We start from the raw sequence: 23,430 nt of genomic DNA, 5'->3' as shown, positions 1-23,430 counted from the left end.
CAGGCAGTGTCAAATCATGCACTGAAATCAAAATAGAAAGACCTTTCGCTGGCTAAAAGCGTTCAGAGGTGCTCATGGGAAGAGCGGCAGGCGGCCTGAGCCCTGGATCCAAGTAAGCCGCTGACGAGTGTCCGGCCACTGCGCTACTCGCAGCCCCCCCCCCCCCCCCCCCTCTCCATCTCCAGCGTCTCGCAGCAGGCGAGGGAACTTCGTGCCCAATGGGGGCCGCCGGGGTGGGGCTTTCACAGCTAATTTCAATTTGAAGTTTTGCTTCCCGGCTGCTATTAGTATTTAATTTAATGCAAGTTGCGCGGGCTTTGAAGTAGCGTAGAGGGGAAAAAATGCTCTGGAGAATGTCTCTTAATTAACTGCACGGAAGTTCGTGATTCATTTAGGGAATCTGGGACAGATCAAACAAATCTTTGTACGTAGGATGATGAACTGAGGCCTTCACCGGCTTGATTAAACGTCTCAGTATTTGTAATCGCTCTTTATCCGTTTATAACAAAATGAATCCACATTTCACAAAGCTATTCGGAACATCATCATAATCTCCCCTTGAAACGCAACGTGCCTACTGAAATCTGCAAGCAATTTTCATTAAAGCTGTGCCATACAGTATAAAAGCTAAAATCATTCTCCATCGCTACATCTTTACTGCGGGCCTGGTTCAAGGAAGAATAACTAAAAGACGAACAATGACAGTTGACAATGGAAGTACATATCTGGCCATAGTTACCGTAAGAAATGTCTTTATTTCGGTGAGAGCCACTATACCTAACGACAGAAATCTGTAACTGAAGACACTAGCTTCAGTATTAGGTAAACTGATTAATTTCTCTCTTATCAGATACATACGTTCACAAAGAAAGGGCACTGGATTGAACGTCAGAAAAGTTATATTAGAGAAACGTCGTTAACACTGGATGAGTGTGAACTAGGGATTCATTGGAGCAATCATCAATATATGGTATGAGGTAGTATAGGCAGAAGAAAGAAGCAAATATCAGGTAACAGGGTCTCTAAAGTGCACTTGTCCGGTAGAAGAGCTCACAGCTCTTAAGATATGCATTTAAGAGCCCAAGTTTCACCGTTCCTGCCATGTCCCTAAATCTCCTGATAGTCGAGAAGAATGTACGAGATAAGGTTATTATTTCTATTATCTGCAATTCATTGCTTCGTTCCCTACATGATCCCATGAGCAGTCTATTTGATGAACTATATAAAAACATAAGCAATTTCTAAATTGTCGGCTAATTTATCAAATGTTCGCAGCATTTTAGTTCTGAAGCTGCTTCGAGCCATCTAATGAGTATCTTCATATTTCCAGTGTGTTCTAGAGACTGTATGCTCTCCTCCAGACGTTTTAACCATTTATCCCTCTGTCCCCATCAAACTCGCATCTCTACCTTCATTTCCTTCTTTTTGTTTTAGTGGACTTCACTGTAAACAAAAGGGGACGTTAGATGGGAAGTTAGTGAGGAAAAGACCCGTCCCATCTCCGATAACATTCTACCTGGACGTTGAGCAAGCAGTAAAGGAAACCAACCAGATATTATGAAAGGTAATCAAAGTTCATTGGTTCCTTTACTGCTTGCTCAACGAGTGAGATATTATGAAAGGTAATCCAAGCCCCACTCCCCTTCCCAACCATGAACCATGAATCTTGACGATGGTGGGGAGGCTTGCGTGTCTCAACAATACAGATAGCCGTAGCGTAGGTACCACCACAACGGAGGGGTATCTGTTGAGAAACCAGACAAACGTGTGGTTCCTGAAGAGGAGCATCAGCCTTTTCAGTAGTTATAGGGGCAACAGTCTCGATTATTGACTGAACTGGCCTTGTAACATCAACCAAAACGGCCTTCCGGTGTTGGTTCTGCGAACCGCTGAGAGCGAGGGGAAACTACAGTCGTAATTTTTCTCGGGGGCATTCAGCTTTACTGTATGGGTAAATGATGACTGCGCCCTCGGTTAAAATATTCTGCAGATAAAATTGTTCCCCGTACGGATCTCCTGGAGAGAACTGTTCAGGAGGTCGTCGTTGTAGGGAGAAACAAAACGCATCGGGGCGTTGAATGTCAGATCCCTTAATTGGGCAGGTAGGTTAGAAAATTTAAAAAAGGAAGTGGATAGGTTAAAGTTAGATATAGTGAGAATTAGTGAAGTTCGATGGTAGGACGAACAAGACTTCTGGTCAGGTGAATACAGGGTTATAAATTCAAAATCAGAGAGGTGAAATGAAGGAGTAGGTTTAATAATGAGAAAAAATAGGAACGCACATAAGCAACTATGAACAGAATAGTGAACGCTTTATTGCAGCCAAGACTGAAACGAAGTCCTCACCTACCACAGTAGTACAAGTTGATATGCCAACTAGCTACGCAGATGAGTAGATTGAGGATGTGTACGATGATATAAAAGAAATTATTCAGATAATAAAAGGGAGCAGAGAATTTAATAGTCATGGGGGACTGGAATTCGAAAGTAGGAAGAGAAGGAAAAGTAGTAGGTGAATATGGACTGGGGGAAATGAATGAAAGAGGATGCCGCCGGATAGAATTTTGTACCGAGCATAATTTAATTATAACTAACACTTGCTTAAAGAATCATGAGAGAATGTTGGAAGAGACTTGGAAACATAGGAAGGCTTAAGATTGATTAGACAAGGGTTAGACAAAGATTTAGGAACCAGATTTTAAATTTTAAGACATTTTCAGGAGCAAATGTGGACTCTGACCACAATCTATTGGTTATGAACTGCGGAATAAAACTGAAGAACAAACTGCCTGTTGGCTTCTGTCTCGGGTTCTTAGGCCAAAGTTAATCTGCTGATTCTACTGACGTTTCGGCACCGCAAATGGCTGGCATTGTTCTAAGCTTCACCCTCCATTGCCGGTGGTGAACTGGAGCCGAGCTCGCGGCAGCAGACTATATGTGCCTGGCGCGCCAACGTCCGAGAGCTTCTCCGTGGTCATTTCCGCTGCGGTTCTCCTCTTGCTACCTGCGACGGTCTTTCGCTGCAATACGGGAAGCCAGGATCCGTTTACCTTATGCTTTCCTCCTTCTTGTTGAAGCTGTCCGCGTGTTTTTCTATTTCTACAACTTCTCTGAACAAGCGGGTGTGATAGTGCTTCTCTACACCCAGAACTTCTGTGTCGGCGAATTTTATTACGTGGTCGGTCTCACTTAGTGCGTGCTCTGCCACGGTCTATTTCTCCACTTGCCCCAACCTGTAATGTCGCTTATGTTCTTTCATCCTGGTGTTGATTGATCGTCCAGTCATTCCGACATAAACTTTTCCGCATGTGCATGGTATACGGTATATTCCCGACATTGCAAGTGGGTGTCTTTTCTCCTTTGCCGTTCTAAGAGACTCTTTCATCTTCCTTGTCTGTTTGAAAATCGTCTATATGCCGTGTTTGCGCAACATACGGCCGATTCTGTCCGTCATTCTGGGAATGTATGGCAGAAAGGCCGTATTCGACGTTTCTTTTTCTGATTCCTTACTTCGCCGAGTGTTTGGCTCTGTTACACTTCTAATCAAATTTGTTGAGTACCCATTACTCCTCAGAACCCTTTCGTGGCGTTGCATTTCACGTCTAAGGTGCTGCGACTCACATATTCATCTTGCTCGCGTTACAAGCGTATTAATCATGCCTCTTTTCTGTCTCGGTTGGTGGTTTGATAGTTTGAGCAGGTATCGGTCAGTTTGTGTCCCAGGTTTTCGCCATCCCTTGTGACCATCACATCTAGCAATGGCTGTTATTTCTCCTTTTCTACTTCCTTGGTAAATTTTATGTTGGCATGGAGGCTCTTCAGGTATCTTAGAAAGTCATCGAACTGTTCTTCACCACGGCTCCACACAACGAAAGTATCATCGACGTATGTGTACCACACCTTCGGGTTGCAAGTCGCCAAGTCCAGTGTCTGTGCTTCGAAATGTTCCATGAAGAAGTTGGCCACCACTGGACTAAGAGGATTACTTATGGCGACGCCTTCCAGCTGTTCGTAGAAATTGCCGTTCCATGAGAAATAGCTCGTGGTGGGACATGCATGGAAGAGCTTTGTGATGTCTTGGGGAGAAATTGAACCGATGTGCTCCAGAGTGTCACTGAGTGGCACTTTCGTGAACAAAGAGACATCAAAGCTGACCTGGATGTCGTTTGGTGCAAGTTTCAGTTTCTTTAGCTTCTCAATGAAATGTCGTGAGTCCTTTATGTATGTGTCGGTCTTCCGCATGTGCGGCTGGAGCTGAGAGGCCAAGTGTTTTGCCAGTTTATACGTCGGTGACCCAGGAGCGCTAACAATCGATCTTAGTGGCACGTTTTTCTTATGGATATTGGGTAATCCATACAGCTGAGGTGGTAGGGCCGGCAGAGAAGACGCCTTGATTAATCGATTCGTATTCCGTGATACGCTACGTCGGATCTGCGCTTGGTTTTCGGTACCTCGTCGGATCTAATATGTCTCGGGTCTTTTGCTCATAATCTTCGGTCTTCATTACGACAGTCGCATTCCCCTTATCGGCTGGCAGTACCAAAAAAATGGTTCAAATGGCTCTGAGCACTATGGGACTCAACTGCTGTGGTCATTAGTCCCCTAGAACTTAGAACTACTTAAACCTAACTAACCTAAGGACATCACACACACCCATGCCCGAGGCAGGATTCGAACCTGCGACCGTAGCAGCAGCGCGGGCGCGGCTCCGGACTGGAGCGCCTAGAACCGCACGGCCACCGCAGCCGGCCTGGCAGTACCAATATACTCTTGTGGGGGTTAAGATTCTTAATGGTTTGTACATCTTCTTTCTTCAGGTTGCAAGCTTGTGGCTTTGTTCGACGAAGAGACCTTTGGAGAAAAGAGAACTACCTGCATGTATATGAAGAGCTCAGATGGAAATCAGTCCTAAGCAAAGAAGGGAAAGCACAAAGGTGAAAGAGTATATGGAGTGTCTATACAAGGGATATGCGCTTAAGGACAATTTTATGGAAATGGAAGAGGATATAGAGAAAGTTGAGAAGGAAGATATGATCCTGCGTTAAGAATTTGACAAAGCGCTGAAAGGCCTAAGTCGAAAAAAGGCCCAAGGGGTAGAAAACATTCCGCTAGAGCTACTGATAGCCTTGGGAGAGCCAGCCATGACAGAATTATTCCATCTGGTGAACAAGATTTACGAGATGTTACTAATTATTCCGAAAATTACCGAACTATCATTCTAATGAGTCACGGCTGCAAAATACCAACACGAATCATTTAATAAAGATGGAAAAACTCGTAGTAGCTGAACTGGGGGAAGATCAGTTTGGATTCCGGAGAAATGTAGGAACATGCGCGGCAATACTGGCCCTATGTCTTCGTGTAGAATATAGGTCAAGGAAAGGCCCACCTACGTTTATAGCATCAGTAGCCAACTTTTCACAATGCTGGCTGTAATATTCTCTTTCAAATTCTGAAAGTGGCTGGTGTATATGCAGGAAGCGAAAGGCTATTTACAATTTGTATAAAGACCAGAAGGCAGTTATAAGAGTCATGGGGCACGGAAGGGAAATAATAGTCGAGATGGGAGTGAGACATTGTTGTAGCCTATCCCAGATGTTATTCAATCTGTATACTGAGCAAGCACTAAGGGAAACAAAAATCTGAAGTAGGAACTAAAATCCATGGAGAAGAAATAAAAACTTTGCGGTGTGCCGATAACATCGTAATTCTGTCAGAGATAGTAAAGAACTTGGAAGAGCAGTTGAACGGAATGGATAGGATCTTGAAAGGAGCATATAAGACAAAAAAAATGTAAATGTTGTGTTATTGGGCCTTCCATCGGGTAGACCATTCGCCGGGGCAAATTCGGCGACTTGCTCGTCGATGGAGATGAAATGATGGTGATTAGGACAACACAACACCCAGTCCCTGAGCGGAGAAAATCTCCGACACAGCGGGGGATCGAACCCGGAGGTGCGGGCCCTTAGGATTGACATTCCGTCGCGCTGACCACTCAGCTACCGGGGGCGAACAGGACATAGGATGAACATCAACATAATCAAAAAGAGGATAATGGAATGCAGTCGAATTAAATCAGGTGATGCTGAGGAAACTAGATTAGGAAATGAGACACTTAAAGTAGTAAATGAGTTTTTCTATTAGGGAAGCCAAGTAACTGATGATGGTAGATATAGGGAGGTCATATAATGCAGGCTGCCAATGGCAAGAAATGCGTTTCTGAATAAGAGAAATTAGTTTACGTCTAGTATAGATTTGAGCCTCAGGAAGTCCCTTCTGATAGGTATTTATATGGAGTGCAGCCATGTATGGAAGTGAAACATAGGCGATAAATAGTTTAGACAAGAAGAAAATAGCTTTCGAAATGTGATGCTGCAGAAGAATGCTGAAGATTAAATGGGTAAATCAAATAACTAATGAGGAGATACTGAACAGGGCTGAAGAGAACAGTAATTTGAGCTCAACTTGACCCAAAGAAGGAATCGGTTGGTAGGACACATTCTGAGACATCAAGCGATCACCAGTTTACTACTGGACGGAAGCGTGTAGAGCAAAAATCGTAGAGGGTGACCAAGAGTCGAATAAGTAAGCAGATTCAAAGGGATGTAGGTTGTAGAAGTTACTTGGAGATGAAGAGACTTGCATAGGGTAGAGCAGCATCAAATCAGTCTTCGAACTGAAGACCACAGCAGCAACAACAACAACAACAATCAGAGTCCATGGAGGAAGTAATGAAACTTAGATGTGTGGCGATGACATTGTAATCAAGTGAAAGACGTCAAATGACTTGGAAGATCAGCTGAACGGAATAAATATTAACAAAAAATAAACGTTGTTACTGAGAGACTTAGATAAGGAAATGCACACACACACACACACACACACACACACACACACACACACACACACACACACAGCTTAATCCGGCTACACAATGCAAAAACGAAATTCTAATAACCTGCTGAAACACCAGAGAAAATGCGTCTGAAGACTCATAGGAAGAGACACCGCATATATTGGTGGGGATCGTATGGCATCTGCTTCATTCCACATCTCAGCTTTCTTAACAACCTATATTGTGTGTCTTCAATGGACAAGTTTCTATCGGTCACACTGTTTTCTATCCCTTGAAGCTTCTTATCGGGTTTTTCTCTGTCCGTTCTGCTTGTCGGTCTGTGTTCAAATATTTCTTGGATATTCTTTCTTGTCCCATTCTCATTAAGGGCCCCAACAACAAAGGTTCCCTACGTTCTGTTTCATCCATATGTACCTTTCTTGTGTTATGTCCCGTACATTCTCCTTAAATTTTGTTCTATGTTCCAAACGGGAGATCCTTGATGCTCGTCATAGAAAGTCCATTTCTACAGCTTTCATCTTCTAGTGGTTCTTTTCTGTTATTGTCCAGCACTCCGAAACATAGGTGGTAATTAACCCAATAATGGCCTTACATATATTGTGTTTCATTTCAACTTTTGCATACCGTAAAATGAAATTCAGTTTTGATATCTCTCTTCTTCCTGAGCACAATCTGTTTCTCAAGTTATCTTCACATGTTCCATCTTTATTAATAGAGTATACACGCTAGTTCTTTAAGTCTTTCACAGTTACCTATGGTTACATTGTTCTGCATATCAATATCTACTGATTGTATTCTCTTGATTAAGTATTCTGTGTTCTTGACCTTCAACTGGTGTCCCCATTTATGGCATTTGTCTATTAATTTTCTTACCATATAGAAGATATCTTCAGTGAATTGCATTTCCGCAAAAAACTTTACATTACCGCAAACTGTCTTATTTTCGCTACTGCAAAATGTACGTATCTATGCTGAAAAATGTTAGAAATACAAAATTACAACACCCTGCCTTTAAAACTAGCAGCGAAGCACACAGCTTGCCCCTGTGAAAGACTTGTAGTGGGCTGGTACAGATATGCAATTCTTTTTACATACTTTAATAACGATGATTTACCACGACGATATTTATCTCACAGTTCGATGACAACAATTAATTTTGACGGTCATGTCTGTTAATTTTTCATTTACAGTGGACTGTCAAAGCCCAGCTAAGTTTCATTCGCAGTTCCTGTAACACTATCATAAGATCGTGGATAGAATGAAAAGTTTGTAAAATAGTTGTTTTATGTGTCGATGAAACGACTGCGCACCATCTATAGTTCTCATTACATCATTTGGTATACTGGCCGATGAAGTGGGGAGAATTTTACAACATTCGCTTACGTAGTTTTCAAGTAAACAGTGTGGAAAAAAATTTGACCGATTTTGAGTGACACAATGCTATGCAACCCTACGAACGTATCATCGACTGTGCTTAGAGGTATAAATCTTAATCCAAATGTTTATTTCAAAAACTTTTCGAATTCTGACTGAGGGTTAGTATACTCAGAACGAAACCCAAGTTTGACTATCTTCCGATAGCATACTGACCTAAGTGAAAACTTCAGCTTTTAATGTTAATGCATGGAAACAACTACCGTGCCGCCACATGAACTGCATCTTCAAAATCTAAAATTAATGCTTCAGGGTTCAAATGTTTAGTGCAGAAACTACGAACACCATTTCACAAGCATCCGTACGTTTATACAATTTTTAGTCACATGAAACAAAAATCGACGTGGGCATACTCCTAGGTAGAAATATGGGAGAGATTGTCACTGAAATTATACAGGATTTGGGCGACACATTAAAACAAAGGCGTTTTTTAGAGCAACGGAATCTTCCCACGAAATTCCAATCACCAAAGATCTCCTCATAATGCGAAAATATTATGTTGGCACCGACCTAAATAGGGAGAAACGATCACCACGATAAAATAAGGGAAATCAGAGCTCGTGCGGAATGATATAGGTGTTCCTTCTTTCCGCGCGCTATACGAGGTTGGAATAACAGAAAATTTTGAAGGTGGTTCGATGAACCCTCAGCCAAGCACTTAAATGTGCATTGACAGAGTATCCATGTAGATGTAGATGTAGATGTAGATGTAATTTCTAAAGTTAACGCAAATGTTTCAGTGAATCCCAAAATGTCCCATCGGCTAATGCAGTATGCATGTTACTGCACAGATGTTGCAGATGTTTAGACGAGTGTCAGTTCCAAGTCTACGAAGCATAAACATTCTTCTCGCTTTGTTAAAGTATGTAATTTGCTAACTGCTCTAAGTCTCCTTCGTAGTACAAGGATGTGTATGCATCGGCTTCCTTCGGGCTCTGTGTATGAGAAAAGAAAATTAGCTTCTTTCTGTATATGATAGCTAGTTGACCGAGATAATTCTCTCGTATTACTGTACTAGTTCGTGAAGTTAGTTCTCCACACGCTTTTCCTTTGTAATTATTCCCCATAACATGTGGTTTAATAACCCTAACTTTTCCATGTTCTTAGTGTCTCTTAAATACACTATTTCGCTTATTTCCGCAGTATTCTGTAAAGTGACGACACAGTTCTTCTCCATGCACCTGCAGGAAACGTTACCCGTCCTCATTTTACGCTGTATTTACAAACTATTCTCAATAATGCAGTCCACTCAACGACATGTAATAGCTCATATGAAGTCCATTCTTTGAACACTTAAAGTGACAAGAAAAAAGTAAATGTATATCCATACCACTGTCGAGATTTCATTTTTGGAAATTTGTGGTACGTTCCTATGGGACAAAACTGCTGTGATCATCGGTCCCTACGCTTCCACACTACTTAATCTAACTTAAACTAACTTACGCTGAGGACAACACACACCCATGTCGGATGGAGGACTCGAACCTCTGAAGGGGGGAAGCAGCACGAATTGTGGCGAGGCGCCTCGGGACGCACGGCTACCCCGCCCGGAGAGACTTCATTCCACCACCTAAGCAAAGCAATATAATCCGGCTATGCACATGGAGATACCCAACACACCATCTAAGGCAAAATACAGCCTTCTTATCTTTTGTAGTCGCATTTATAGTAATTGTAGCCTTTGGCCGTGGAATCAACACACGGTCTTGGATCCAGCGGCATCTACAAGCAGTAGTAGTTAATTTTGCAAGATTGGATACAATAAACGCAGAGATGCAAGATTTACGTAGTATGTAATTAGGAATTTAATTTAGTAGTAATGGAAATTTATTTTTTTGCGATAATGATGAAGTATTTTTTGCTGTTATACAAATTATATATGCGAAATTTTTCGTCGCGTTTTTGCGCTTTTCTATCAAGCCGGATCTTATTCATCAGTCACAACCACCACCTCATCTTTTTTTTTTTTTTTTTTTTTTTTTTTTTTTTTTTTTTTTTTGTTGATTAGTCTTCTGACTGACTTGATGCGGCCCGCCACGAATTCCTCTCCTGTGTTAACCTCTTCATTTCAGGTAGCACTTGCAGCCTACGTCCTCAATTATTTGCTGGACGTATTCCAATCTCTGTCTTCCTCTACAGTTTTTGCCCTCTACAGGTGCCTCTAGTATCACGGAAGTCATTCCCTCATGTCTTAACAAATGTCCCATCATCCTGTCCCTTCTCCTTATCACTGTTTTCCACATATTCCTTTCCTCTCCGATTCTGCACAGAACCTCCACATTCCTTACATTATCAGTCCCCCTAATTTTAAACATTCCTTTGTAGCACCACATCTCAAATGTTTCGAATCCCTTCTGTTTGCCGGCCGCGGTGGTCTCGCGGTTCTAGGCGCGCAGTCCGGAACCGTGCGACGGCTACGGTCGCAGGTTCGAATCCTGCCTCGGGCATGGGTGTGTGTGATGTCCTTAGGTTAGTTAGGTTTAAGTAGTTCTAAGTTCTAGGGGACTGATGACCACAGCAGTTGAGTTCCATTGTGCTCAGAGCCATTTGAACCATTTGAAACCTTCTGTTCCGGTTTTCCCAAAGTCCATGTTCACTACCATACACTGCTACAGACGTACATTCTCGGATATTTCTTCCTCAAATTAAGGCCGATATTTGATATTAGTAGACTTCTCTTGGGCAGGAATGCCCTTTTTGCCGTTGCTAGTCTGCTTTTGATGCCCTCCTTGCTCCGTCCGTCGTTGGTTATTTTGCTGCCTAGGTAATAGAGTTCCTTAACTTCATCCGCATTGTGACCTTCACTCCTGATGTTAAGTTTCTTGCTGTTCTCATTTCTACTACTTCTCATTACCTTCGTCTTTTTTTATTTACTCTCAATCCATATTCTGTACTCATCAGACTGTTCATTTCGTTCAGCATATCATATAATTCTTCTTCACTTTCACTCAGGATAGCAATGTCATCAACGAATCGTATCACTGATGTCCTCTCAACTTGAATTTTAATTCCACTCTTGAACCTTCCTATTACTTCCATTTGCTTCCTCGATGTACAGATTTGAACACCAGGGGCAAAAGGCTACATCCTTCTGTTACACTCTTTTCAATACGAGCACTTACTTCGTGCTCGTCTGCTCTTATTTTTCCCTCTTGGCTGTTGTACATATTGTATATGACACGTCTCTCCCTATAGCTTACCCCTACTTTTTTCAGAATATCGAACATCTTGCACCATTTCACATCGTCGAATGCTTTTTCCAGGTCAACAAACCCTATAAACGTGTCTTGATTTTCCTTTAGTCTTGCTTCCATTATCAACCGCAATGTCAGAATTGCCTGCCTCGTGTCTTTACCTATCCTAGAGCCAAACTGATCGTCACCTAGCGCATTCTCAATTTTCTTTTCCAATCTTCTGTATATTATTCTTTTAAGCAACTTGGATGCACGAGCTGTTAAGCTGATTGTGCGATAATTCTCGCACTTGTCAGCTCATGCTGCCTTCGGAATCGTGTGTATGATGGTTTTCCGAAAGTGAGATGGTATGTCGCCAGACACATACACTCTACACACCAACGTGATTAGTCGTTTGGTTGCCACAACCTCCAATGATTTTAGAAATTCTGATGGAATATTATCCAACCCTTCTGCCTTATTTGATCTCAAGTCCTCCAAAGCTCCTTTAAATTCTGATTCTAATAATGGAACACCTATTCCTTCTAAACTGACTCCTGTTTCTTCTTCTATTGCATCAGACAAATCTTCCCCCTCATAGAGGCTTAATGTATTCTTTCCACCTATCCGCTCTCTCTTTTGCATCTAAGAGTGCAATTCACGTTGCACTCTTAATGCAACCACCCTTGCTTTTGATGTCGAGGAAGGTTGTTTTGACTTTCCTGTAAGTCGAGACTGTTCTTCAGACAATCATTTCTTTTTCGATGTCTTCACATTTTTCCTGCAGCAATTTCGTCTTAGCTTTCATGCACTTTCTATTTATTTCATTCCTCAGCGACTTATATTTCTTTATTCCTGAGTTTCCCGGAACATTTTTGTACTTCCTCCTTTCATCGATCAATTAAAGTATTTCTACTGTTACCCATTGTTTCTTTGCAGTTACCTTTTTTATACCTATGTTCTCCTTCCCAACTTCTGTGATGGCCCTTTTTAGAGATGTCCATTCCTCTTCAACTGTACTGCCTACTGCGCTATTCCTTATTGCTGTATCTATAGCGTTAGAGAACTTCAAAAGTATCTCGTCATTCCTTAGTATTCCGTATCCCACTTCTTTGCGTATTGATCCTTCCTGACTAATGTCTTAAGCTTCAGCCTACTTTTCGTCACTACTATATTGTGATCTGCGTCTATGTCTGCTCCTGGGGACGCTCATAATCCAGTATCTGATTTCGGAATCTCTGTCCGACCATGATGTAATCTAACTGAAGTCTTCCCGTATCACACGGTCTTTTCCAAGTATACCTCCTCCTCTTGTGATTCTTGAACAGAGTATTCACTATTACTAACTGAAATGTGCAACAGAACCCAATTAGCCTGTCTTCTCTTTCATTTCTTGTCCGCAGCCCATATTCTCTTGTAACCTTTCCTTCTACTCCTTCCTCTACAACTGCATTCCAGTCTCCCATTACTATTACATTTTCATGTCCATTTACATACTGTATTACCCTTTCAATACCCTCATACACTTTCTCTATTTCTCCATCTTCAGCCTGCGACGTCGGTATGCATACCTGAACTATCGTTGGCGGTGTTAGTTTTCTGTCGACTCTGATAAGAACAACCCTAGTACTGAACTGTTCACAGTAACACACTCTCTACCCTACCTTCCTATTCATAATGAATACTACTCCTGTTACACCATTTCCTGCTGATATTATCCTATACTTATCTGACCAGAAATCCCTGTCATCTTTCCACTTCACTTCACTGACACTTACTATATCTAGATTGAGCCTTTGTATTTCTCTTTTCAGATTTTTTAGTTTCCCTACCACGTTCAAGCTTCTTCAATTCCACGCCTCGACTCGTAGAACGTTAAACTTTCGTTGATTATTCGATCTTTTTCTCATGGCAATCTCCCCATACGCAGCCCCATCCCTGAGATCCGAATGGAGACTATTCCGGAATCTTTTCCAATGGATAGATCATCGTGACACTTCTTCAATTACAGTCCAGAAATCCTGTGGATGTTATGTTTCTCTAATGCAGTGGTTTCCAATGACTTCTGCATCCTCATGCCGTTGTACATTGCTGATTGTTCCGGTTTAGGAGCAGTTTCCCACCCCTACGACAAGAGAGTGCCCTGAACCTCTGTCCGCTCCTCCGTCCTCTTTGACAATGCCGTTGGCAAATAAAAGAGTATACACAGAGTGGTCTAACTAAATGAGCAATTTGCGCAGTTTTTCTGGGCGGTTTGTAGACAAACTTTTGCTACTTATGTAATAAAACAAACGTTAATTTCAGAAGGAAATAGGATATTAAATGCAGACTAGCAACAACAAGTAAAGCGCTTCTGAAAAAGGAGATGTGTCTTTTAAAATCGAATGTGCATGTAGGTAATAGTAGTCAGTTTCTGACGGTATGTGTCTAGAACGTCACCGTGTATGCAGGTGTGAAGTCGAAGATAAACACTTCGGACTGAGTGAATGAAAGATTTTGATATGTAGTGCTACAGAAGACTGCTGGAGATAGGGCTGGTATATGCGTTGACTAATGAGGATTGGCAGAATGGAATTATTGAGAAATTAAATGCATGGCATAACCTGACTAAAGAGGAGATGATTGACAGGACTCATCGAATGGTATAGAGGTACAGTCCATTTGTGTATTCAGAGAAATGTGAGCTGTAAAGATTTTTTTTTTTAGTCATCAGTCTTGTTACTTACTCGATGCTGCCCGCCACAAATTTCGTTCTCAGTTATTTTTTGATGTATGGCGCTTTGGATCTCTGCACCCACCTACAGTTTTTACGCTCTACAACTTTCTGTAAGGAGATGACAGTGATTTACTAATATGTCTCAACAAATATCCTGTAATATTTTTCTTTATTTTTGTCAGTGTTTTCGGTGTACTTGCTGTTTTCTTAAACTTTCGGCCTGTTATTTTCGCAGTTGTAGATATACAAGTTGTATAGTTCAAATCTCACCTTAAGCAACCGTAATGAGTTCTGATTAAGACCAAACGCGTTTCGCTTTACTCTAAAGCATCTTCAACAGTCAGTGTAACAATATGATTCTTTTCCTCTTACGATTTGGCTCGTTAGAATCATAAAGAGTTCGTGTGCTTTAACTTACTATTGCAAACAGTTCAAATTCTTATAATTACTCACTACTTTTTGTTGTTTGTTTCTTATACGTGGTAGATTTATACACGCAGCACTTTCACTAATACTTAAGTACATTCACGTTTTTGTGCAGTGAATAACTTCTGTCATGTCGCCTTTTCATGTGTTTTTTTCTACTTTTGCGGGATTCGTTAGATTTTGTTTGTTTTGGTAGTACTGTGAGCGTCTGATATTATTCTCTCTCTCTCTCTCTCTCTCTCTCTCTCTGTGTGTGTGTGTAAAGAGAGCTAACATGTCCTAACTAGTGTATGTGTAAATTATTGCTTTACTAAGGGACAGCGGTGGCTGACCTATGGTGGCTGTGTTGCCTAATATGTGATATTATTTTGCGGTGCCGAAGGGGTTGTCCTTTCTCTACAATGAGGTTTTAGTAACTTCTGGTTCCTGATGTCTGTCTAGTCATTTATTATGTATTTCTACTCTATTGTTGCTTTTCCAAACAGTTCTCTTGCTGGTAAGAGTTATTTCTGTTACTGAATCTGTTTTCATGTCCTTTTTTATTGTCGTAGTGTGGTGGTTTCCTTGGCAGGTGTGTTCTGAAAATGTTCGCCGCGCGGAGTGGTCACGCGGTTTGAGGCGTCATGTCACGGATTACGCGGACCCTCCAGTCGGAGGTTTGAGTCCTCCTTCGGGCATGGGTGTGTGTGTGTGTTGTTCTTAGCATAAGTTAGTTACAGTTAGTTTAAGTAGTGTTTAAGTCTAGGGACCGATGATCTCAGCAGTTTGGTCCCTCAGGGATTGACACAAATTTTTTTGAAAATGCTGAACGGCTGCTGTTCTATTTCTATTATCTTTTGTGTTCCATATTCCCTATTTCAGAAGTTCTGTGACCTAATTGTAGAGCATCGAAGCTGTTACAATGGCGAGGGCAAATGCCATATTTTTGGTGCACGGCGCAGTTCTCAGCGCATCTGCCTACTAAGCAGGAGACCCGGTTTCGAATGCTGGTCTGGAACAAATTTTAAACTTTCCCTGTCTAATTAAATCAATGCCTACCGTCAGATAATGTAGTTATTTCCTCTCTGTGTTAAAGTACAGAAAAATTACTACACAGAAGAACTAAAAATGTAGAGAAGAACGCATGTGTTGATGGTGGAGTATTACGTATCGTAGTCCTGTGTGGAACTTCCACAGATAAACTAATAAACCAGTGGCTTTGCAAACCGTTTGCCTGATCTGCACATGACCGTTAACCGTATGTTTAATAGTAGAAGATTCGATTTGATAAGATAATCTCGAAGCATCTTTAGTCCGACGTGATACTATCGAAGGCCATTGCCAAGTCTGAAGCTTTTTTAGCTCAGCCAGTTAGATGCCCATCCGATGTCATTCATGGACATGAGATGTTCGGGTAACGTGCTAAGAAGGCTTAAAAAACATGGTGCGCTTGCGAGAAGATTGGATATCCATTGTATGTATTCTGTTCATCGTTAATTTGGTTTAGCATGTTTTTTGAAAGCGAAATTGCATATTTTTGACGAGGAGACAAAGACACGAACTTTAAAGAGTTGTTTACGTAGGATAAGGGCTGTGTGAATGTGGTATATCTCTAGATGGGTGCTTGGACCCCCATGTCTCTTACCAAGCCAAGCGCAGGTCCATTCGTTGAATGGGCATTAAACCAAAATCTCCTTTCTTTCTTAATACGTTTGTTTGTGTGGCCATGTTCCGCAGCAGCTGTTAACATCTGTTATAATAGGCAGCCAGCTCTAGACAGATAACCTATAATAACAGTTACTTTCTTCCTCTCCATGTCTATTCAAATGGCTTAAACGGCTCTAAGCACTATGGGATTTAACATCTGAGGTCATCAGTCCCCTAGACTTAGAAGTAATTAAACCTAACTAACCTAAGGACATCACACACATCCATAACCAAGGCAGGATTCGAACCTGCGACCGTAGCGGTCGGTCGGTTCCAGACTGTAGCGCCTAGAACTGCACGGCCACTCCGGCCGACTACAATAAGTGTGACATTAATTTTGAAAGACTTTGTAGATGGCATCTTTAACAGCATTCTGCAGCTTCCTATAGTAAATTAACAACTTCTTTCGATAGTGTTGATAATTCCCTTATCTTCTTTTCATATCATAGCTACGGTGTGGCTTATGTAAAACTTTTGGTATAAGTTGGTTGAGTTGCAACCGATTTTGTGGTATTTCATTTGTTTATTTATTTTGAGGCTTTTAAAAGTTATGTATCAACATTTTAGCGCACATGAGGAATAACAGTACTATCAATTCGGCTCGTTTCAGCCTCCTAAGTCCGCAGATCGTGGTCGTGCGGTAGCATTCTCACTTCCCACGCCCGGGTTCCCGGGTTCGATTCCCGGCGGGGTCAGGGATTTTCTCTGCCTCGTGATGACTGGGTATTGTGTGATGTCCTTAGGTTAGTTAGGTTTAAGTAGTTCTAAGTTCTAGGGGACTGATGACCTTAGATGTTAAGTCCCATATTGCTCAGAGCCATTTGAACCATTTGAACCAGCCTCCCAAAAATATCTGTCGGGATTAATACACGTAACCAAAATGTGGGTAGAGTTGTGTTCTGTGGTAATTCAGTCATTCAGCAACTGCCAGCAGAATATTGGCTTTCAGAAGTTAGTCGGCACTTAATAGTCGATTTCATAATCCTAAATTGATTAAAATTGAACGTCAGTCCATCGCCATAATCTCAACTAATGATTAGTCCCGCCGTCACAGCCCGGTTCCCTCTCGACAGAGAGGAACAGCGGTGAGTGCTTTCTTGTGCCTCGTCGGTGCAGCATATTGTGAGAAATCTATTAGCAGAGTAGTTCCACTGTGGAACAGTTTACAACTCTATAATGACGAAGCGCTGCTCAGAGCAAATTAGATATTGCAATTTGTTTTAGTTTAATGACTACTCTCAGTGTTCAAAAAAATGGTTCAAATGGCTCTGAGCACTATGGGACTCAACTGCTGTGGTCATAAGTCCCCTAGAACTTAGAAGTAATTAAACCTAACTAACCTAAGGACATCACACACATCCATGCCCGAGGCAGTATTCGAACCTGCGACCGTAGCGGTCGTGCGGTTCCAGACTGTAGCGCCTTTAACGACTCGGCCATACTCTCAGTGTTCATTAGCTAGGACTCTAATGATATTCTCTGTTTTATTTTTATTTAATTCATTGCGTGAACTAATTAAGGACATCTTTATACTTGACTACTATAAACTCGACATTACAGATGAAGAAATGCTGTGATATAAAAGCAACATTCCTCTTCTTGCGTGAAACTTAGTGTAAGTAGGCCGTTTAGGTTTTTATGTTGGTAACGCCACGTAGCGCTCAGTGTGAAAATCACTGACTGTGCTATGTGCAATCTGTGGCTGGGTGGCATTGTTGGAATTTTCGCTATTGTAGTGGTGGACAGTTGGATGTGAACAGCGCGTAGCGTTGTGCAGTTGGACGTGAGCCGCCTGCAGTGGTGGTTGTGGGGAGAGAGATAGCAGAATTTTGAGAGCGAGCGATCTGGACGTGTGTCTATCAGAAAGAGTAAATTTGTAATACTGTACATCATGAACTCATATATATATATATATATATATATATATATATATATAATGACTTTTGAATATTATTAAGGTAAATACATTGTTTGTTCTCTATAAAAATATTTCATTTGTTAACTATGCCTATCAGTAGTTAGTGTCTTCAGTACTTAGAATCTTTTATTTAGCTGGCAGTACTGGCGCTCATTGTATTGCAGTAGTTCGAATAACGAAGATTTTTGTGAGGTAAGTGATTCATGAAAGGTATAGGTTATTGCTAGTCACTGCCATTCTTTTGTAGGGATTATTGAAAGTCAGATTGCGTTGCGCTAAAAATATTGTGTCAGTTTAGTGTTGATCAGAATAAGTAAGGGGAGAAATGTCTCAGCACCTTCAGTTTTGCTCAGCTGTTTGAAAATCAAATAACTTAAGAGGTTTATCAGCGCAGTAATTCATTAGTTTTTCTAAGGGGACGTTACATTAGTAAACTGAAGTCAATTCTATGGATGGACATTAGATATTACTGCTGGAACGAACTAGAAGAACTACCAATTAGGAAACTCTGTAACTCATATTTACTCACACAAGATCCAAAGAGGTCAAAGGCCTACGAAAACTATGTTGTAAAGGCTGGCCTGCATGTAATATTGAACATACATATATATACTATCTGGTCAAAATATCTCGTCTATCACTGCCGGACATTAATATGGGGTGTGTATAACCTTCGCCCTAACGACGTCTTGAACTCCACTGGAGACACTTTCAATGAGGTTCCTGAAGTTCTGTGGAGGAATAGCAGCCCATTCCCCCAGCAGAGCCAAAATCATAGCTGCTAATGATGTGGCCTGAAGACGGAGTGCTAATGAGGCTGGACCCATGGGTCTGGAGCGAAGTCGGCACTTTCTAACTCGTTCTAAAAGTGTGTCATTGGCTTGAGATCGGAACTCCGGGAAAGCCAGTCCATTTCAGGATTGATATTGTACACAAGTGGTTGCTTCACTGATGCTGCCTTGCGAACGGGTGCATTATTACGCTAATACAATCGTTGTCCCCAAACTATTCCTCTACTACACGCACTACACAATGCTGAAAAATGTTTTCGTATCCTAGAGAATTTAGCGGTTTCTTGGGCACAATAAGGGAAACATACTTGAACGACAAGAAACACCCCCTTACATTAACAGCACCTACTCCATAGTTGACTATTGAGGCTACAAAAGATGTAGTGTTCAACTGTTATAGCGTGTCTCATCACTCCACATCTCTCGTATCATGTCCTCCACTGACCAGTGGTTTCGCTCTTTACCACACTTCAAGCGTCTTTTACTATTGGCCATTGTACTTTTTTTCAACTCCATACGCACATTCATTACGCTAGCTGGTAGTACTTCGGAATTCATAAGTGATTCCTCCTACTGATTTCATGCGAATTATTACAATAGCCCTTCGCAGTGCTGAACGATTCCTGTTCGCCGGCCGAAGTGGCCGTGCGGTTAAAGGCGCTGCAGTCTGGAACCGCAAGACCGCTACGGTCGCAGGTTCGAATCCTGCCTCAGGCATGGATGTTTGTGATGTCCTTAGGTTAGTTAGTTAGGTTTAACTAGTTCTAAGTTCTAGGGGACTAATGACCTCAGCAGTTGAGTCCCATAGTGCTCAGAGCCATTTGAACCATTTTTGATTCCTGTCCATCAGTACATAAGGTATCCCTGGATTCTGTTTAGCTGTGGTTGTTCCTTCGCATTTCCACTTCACAGTCATTTCAGCGGCTGTCGAATAGGGCAGCTGTAGTAGGGTTGAAATGTCTCAGACATTTTACTCAGGTGACATCCAGTGACTGTTGCTGTTTCTCTGCTGCCTGCACAATACTATCCGCTTCCATTTATCCTGGCAGCTATCCCTCTCGCCACATCTAGCGTTCAGTTCCTCATTACATACGAATCTGTAGATACCTCTGATCAGATAGCGTACACAAGTTTCCATAAACGGTTCAAAGTGCACATAGATTATAATTGATGACCTTTACTCAATCATATGTAGACCGCTTTACGTTCGGTATATAGCCGTGTATTGCAGCTTGGAAACTATGCACACAGGAAATACACCAATGATCTTTGACCTTTCTAACGGATTCAAAGCAAGCTACAAAAACATAACCTCTTCGTAAGGAATCTCCGCAATCGGCAATAACTGACAACTCGTGTAACGGTAACTTACATTGCACATTGAGTGTATCAGATACTGAAAACACTGTAACCGTATGTTACAATGCGAATTCAGTGTATCAGATACTAACTGGAGAATAATTTTAGATTACTTATTTAAGGGTTTTATAAATAAAGAAACTTAAAGTTGTTGGTGTATTTATTTAGAGTAAGTGTACATACAGCTGTACGTTTAACTACATTTGAAACTTATGTAAAAGTATAGTCACTTAAGAGTAATTAAGTAAGAGACGATAGAAGTCCACAGTCAATTGGAAGAGCAGATATCTAACATTGTCAGTTCTGTAGAGGCGACCTATAATTAAAAATATTTTAGTCTTTTTGTAGAGACACTAAATTAGCCATGATCGCAAATATTTCTACATAGTAAGAGTCAGCTCCACCTGAAGCTGAACCGACATGAATATAAACCTATCTCAAGAAATGGGACCGATAACATCTTATAAACGTCACTGAACTGAAAGATACCTATACTTCGTAACCATTTCCATAATGGAGCAGCTGAAAAGGAATTTTAATCTCTGTAAAAAGTAGAAGAGTACTCAACATGAACTACAAAAAAAAAGATCTATAGTAGATTAATGTAATTGTTGTAAATGCACGATCTCGTAATGTCAGCTATCCACCACATAACCACGACCAAATGTGGTTTTAAGCGTGCCACAATCACAGCACATGTTCCTCATATTATAGACCGTATTATTTACTATTGTGTAGCGATAAGTGAGTTTCTGTTGGTACTTACCTCCACGGACCTTGCAGGCAAGGAAGAGATCGTAACCCTCGAGAAATGGCCCTGCAATGGCACTCACTTCTCGGTCGTTGGAGTCGAAGATGGCAGGCGGCGAAGGTGGCACTGTGAAGATCGTAGTACACTGAAAAACTGGCTTTCATGAAAATGACAATATTTACACAAAATACATGCTGCAAAATCGTGATATCACGACTATTACTTAAGTCAGTACCGAATGTAAGCAAATTTTATGAGGTTGTGGAAAAACATGATCGCCACAAAAAAGAGTTGACAGGAAATTATTGCCTGTAGGGAAACAGCGATTCCGTGGCAACGTTTCTCATTCACTTAGAATGACTAACTACTGGGAAGCTGGTACTTTACTTACAGCAAATGCCGCAGATGGAAGGTGCATTGTCAAATGTCCAGTAACGTTGCCATTTCCATATTTTCGTAAAATGTTTCGTCAAGTACTTGGGTCAGTTGTGTATAAAAATGAACTGGTCGACGAAGTACACATTTTACCAATTGTCAAAAGTGCAACGGAATTCAGACCACCCACCGTGACGTCTGTGTGTGTGAGTGGGTGGGGGGAGGGGGGGGGGTGTTTGTCATGTAAACAGATATTCGACATCAAGGTATATGACTCGACAGAAAAACCACCCAGCCCTTCAGAAGAATATTGCACAAAATATTTATACCTGCTCAAAACGAATGGAAAAGGAAATTCGACGAATATTTTATTTGTTCTGTCTTATGAAAACCTGCGCCGTAGTTGAGTGGCCTGCATGGCTGACTGAAATGCAGAAGACCCGGGTTCGATTGCCGTTACTGCCAGGAATTTTTCCTTGAGGGGAGAATTGCTAGTGTGTGCACTCAGCCTCATGAGGCCAACTGAGTAGCTGCTTGATAGAGTTGTAGCGTTTGCAAACTCAGAAACCCGATAATGACCGAGAGACCGGTGTGTTGACCATCCAACGACACCATTAGCATAGGAAGCACGGTGGTTGGGCGTTCCGAGTGGCCCGTCTAGGGCCAAAATGTGGAACTTTAACTTATTGTCGCCGGCCGGAGTGGCCGAGCGGTTCTAGGCGCTACAGTCTGGAACCGTGCGACCGCTACGGTCGCAGGTTCGAATCCTGTCTCGGACATGGATGTGTGTGGTATCCTTAGGTTAGTTAGGTTTAAGTAATTCTAAGTTCTAGGCGACTGATGACCTCAGATGTTAAGTCCCATAGTGCTCAGAGCCATTTGAACCAGTTTTTGGAACTTATTGTCTGTCCTTTGAAGGTAATCAATTAGTGATCGAAATGTATCAAATGTTGAGAAACAATAAAGTCTGGCAAATACTCTACACATTTGCTTTCGAGAATGAGCGAACGCGTTATACGGCCGTTTCCTGGTCGAGTAAACGTACCGGTAACGCGATGAGACAAATTATATTAACAGAACGTCTGTGGTATCTACGATATTTGAGAAGGAAGTACTGAAACTGTGTATTTTGAATTTTATTTATTTACTTATTACCGTGCTGCCTGCTTTTTGGGATGGAAATGCAAAGGTGGAATCCGTGTAGCTGCACCCGTAAAGAAATAAAGTTTCCTGTTTATTAATGGGCCTTACATTGTTTACGGGAATTCAAATCGTGAGTGGCAATCCGGATTTGCAATTACAGTTCGAGGGGCATGAAAGGGTAGCAGTGGTGGGAAGGGAGTGAGACAGGATTGTAGCTCATCCCCGATGTTATTCAGTATCTACATTGAACAAGCAGTAAAGGAAATAAAAGAAAAATTTGGAGCAGAACATAAAGTCCTGGGAGAAGAAATAGGAACTTCCAGGTATGTCGATGACATTGTAATTCCGTCAGAGACAGCAAAGTACTTGGAAGAGCAGATAAACGGAAAGGAGGATATAGGATGTAAGTGAACAAAAGCAACACAAGGATAATGGAATGAAGTGGAATTAAATCAACTGATGCTGAGGAAATGAGAGTAGGGAACAAGACGTTTAAGTAATAAATGGGTTTTGATTTTTGGGCAGCAATACAACTTAATGATGGCCGAAGTATAGAGGATATAAAATGCAGACTGGCAATGGCAAGAAAAGCCTTTGTAAAGAAGAGAGATTTGTTAACACTGAATACAGATTTAAGCCTCAGGAATATTTTCTTAAAGTGTTTGTATGGAGTGTACCCATGTATGGAAGTGGAACATAGACGAAAGACGGTTTAGACAAGAAGAAAAAAAATGGTTCAATGGCTCTGAGCACTACGCAACTTAACTTATGAGGTCATCAGTCGCCTAGAACTTAGAACGAA

General features: G+C 41.5%; 1 protein-coding gene across 1 annotated transcript in view; it reads right to left on the bottom strand.

The window, feature by feature from the left end:
• LOC124795904 (hemicentin-1-like) overlaps nucleotides 1-23,430 on the bottom strand; it is a 1,325,431-nt gene that overhangs the window by 615,887 nt on the left and 686,114 nt on the right. Inside the window, exon 4 of the mRNA XM_047259983.1 lies at nucleotides 21,126-21,236. Coding sequence (XP_047115939.1) covers nucleotides 21,126-21,236 — 111 coding nt within the window. The remainder of the gene's footprint in view (nucleotides 1-21,125; nucleotides 21,237-23,430) is intronic.

The sequence above is a fragment of the Schistocerca piceifrons genome, chromosome 4 (genome assembly GCF_021461385.2).
Source record: "Schistocerca piceifrons isolate TAMUIC-IGC-003096 chromosome 4, iqSchPice1.1, whole genome shotgun sequence".
NCBI classification, from domain to species: Eukaryota; Metazoa; Arthropoda; class Insecta; order Orthoptera; family Acrididae; genus Schistocerca; species Schistocerca piceifrons.
This window is presented reverse-complemented; position numbering and strand designations above follow the sequence as displayed.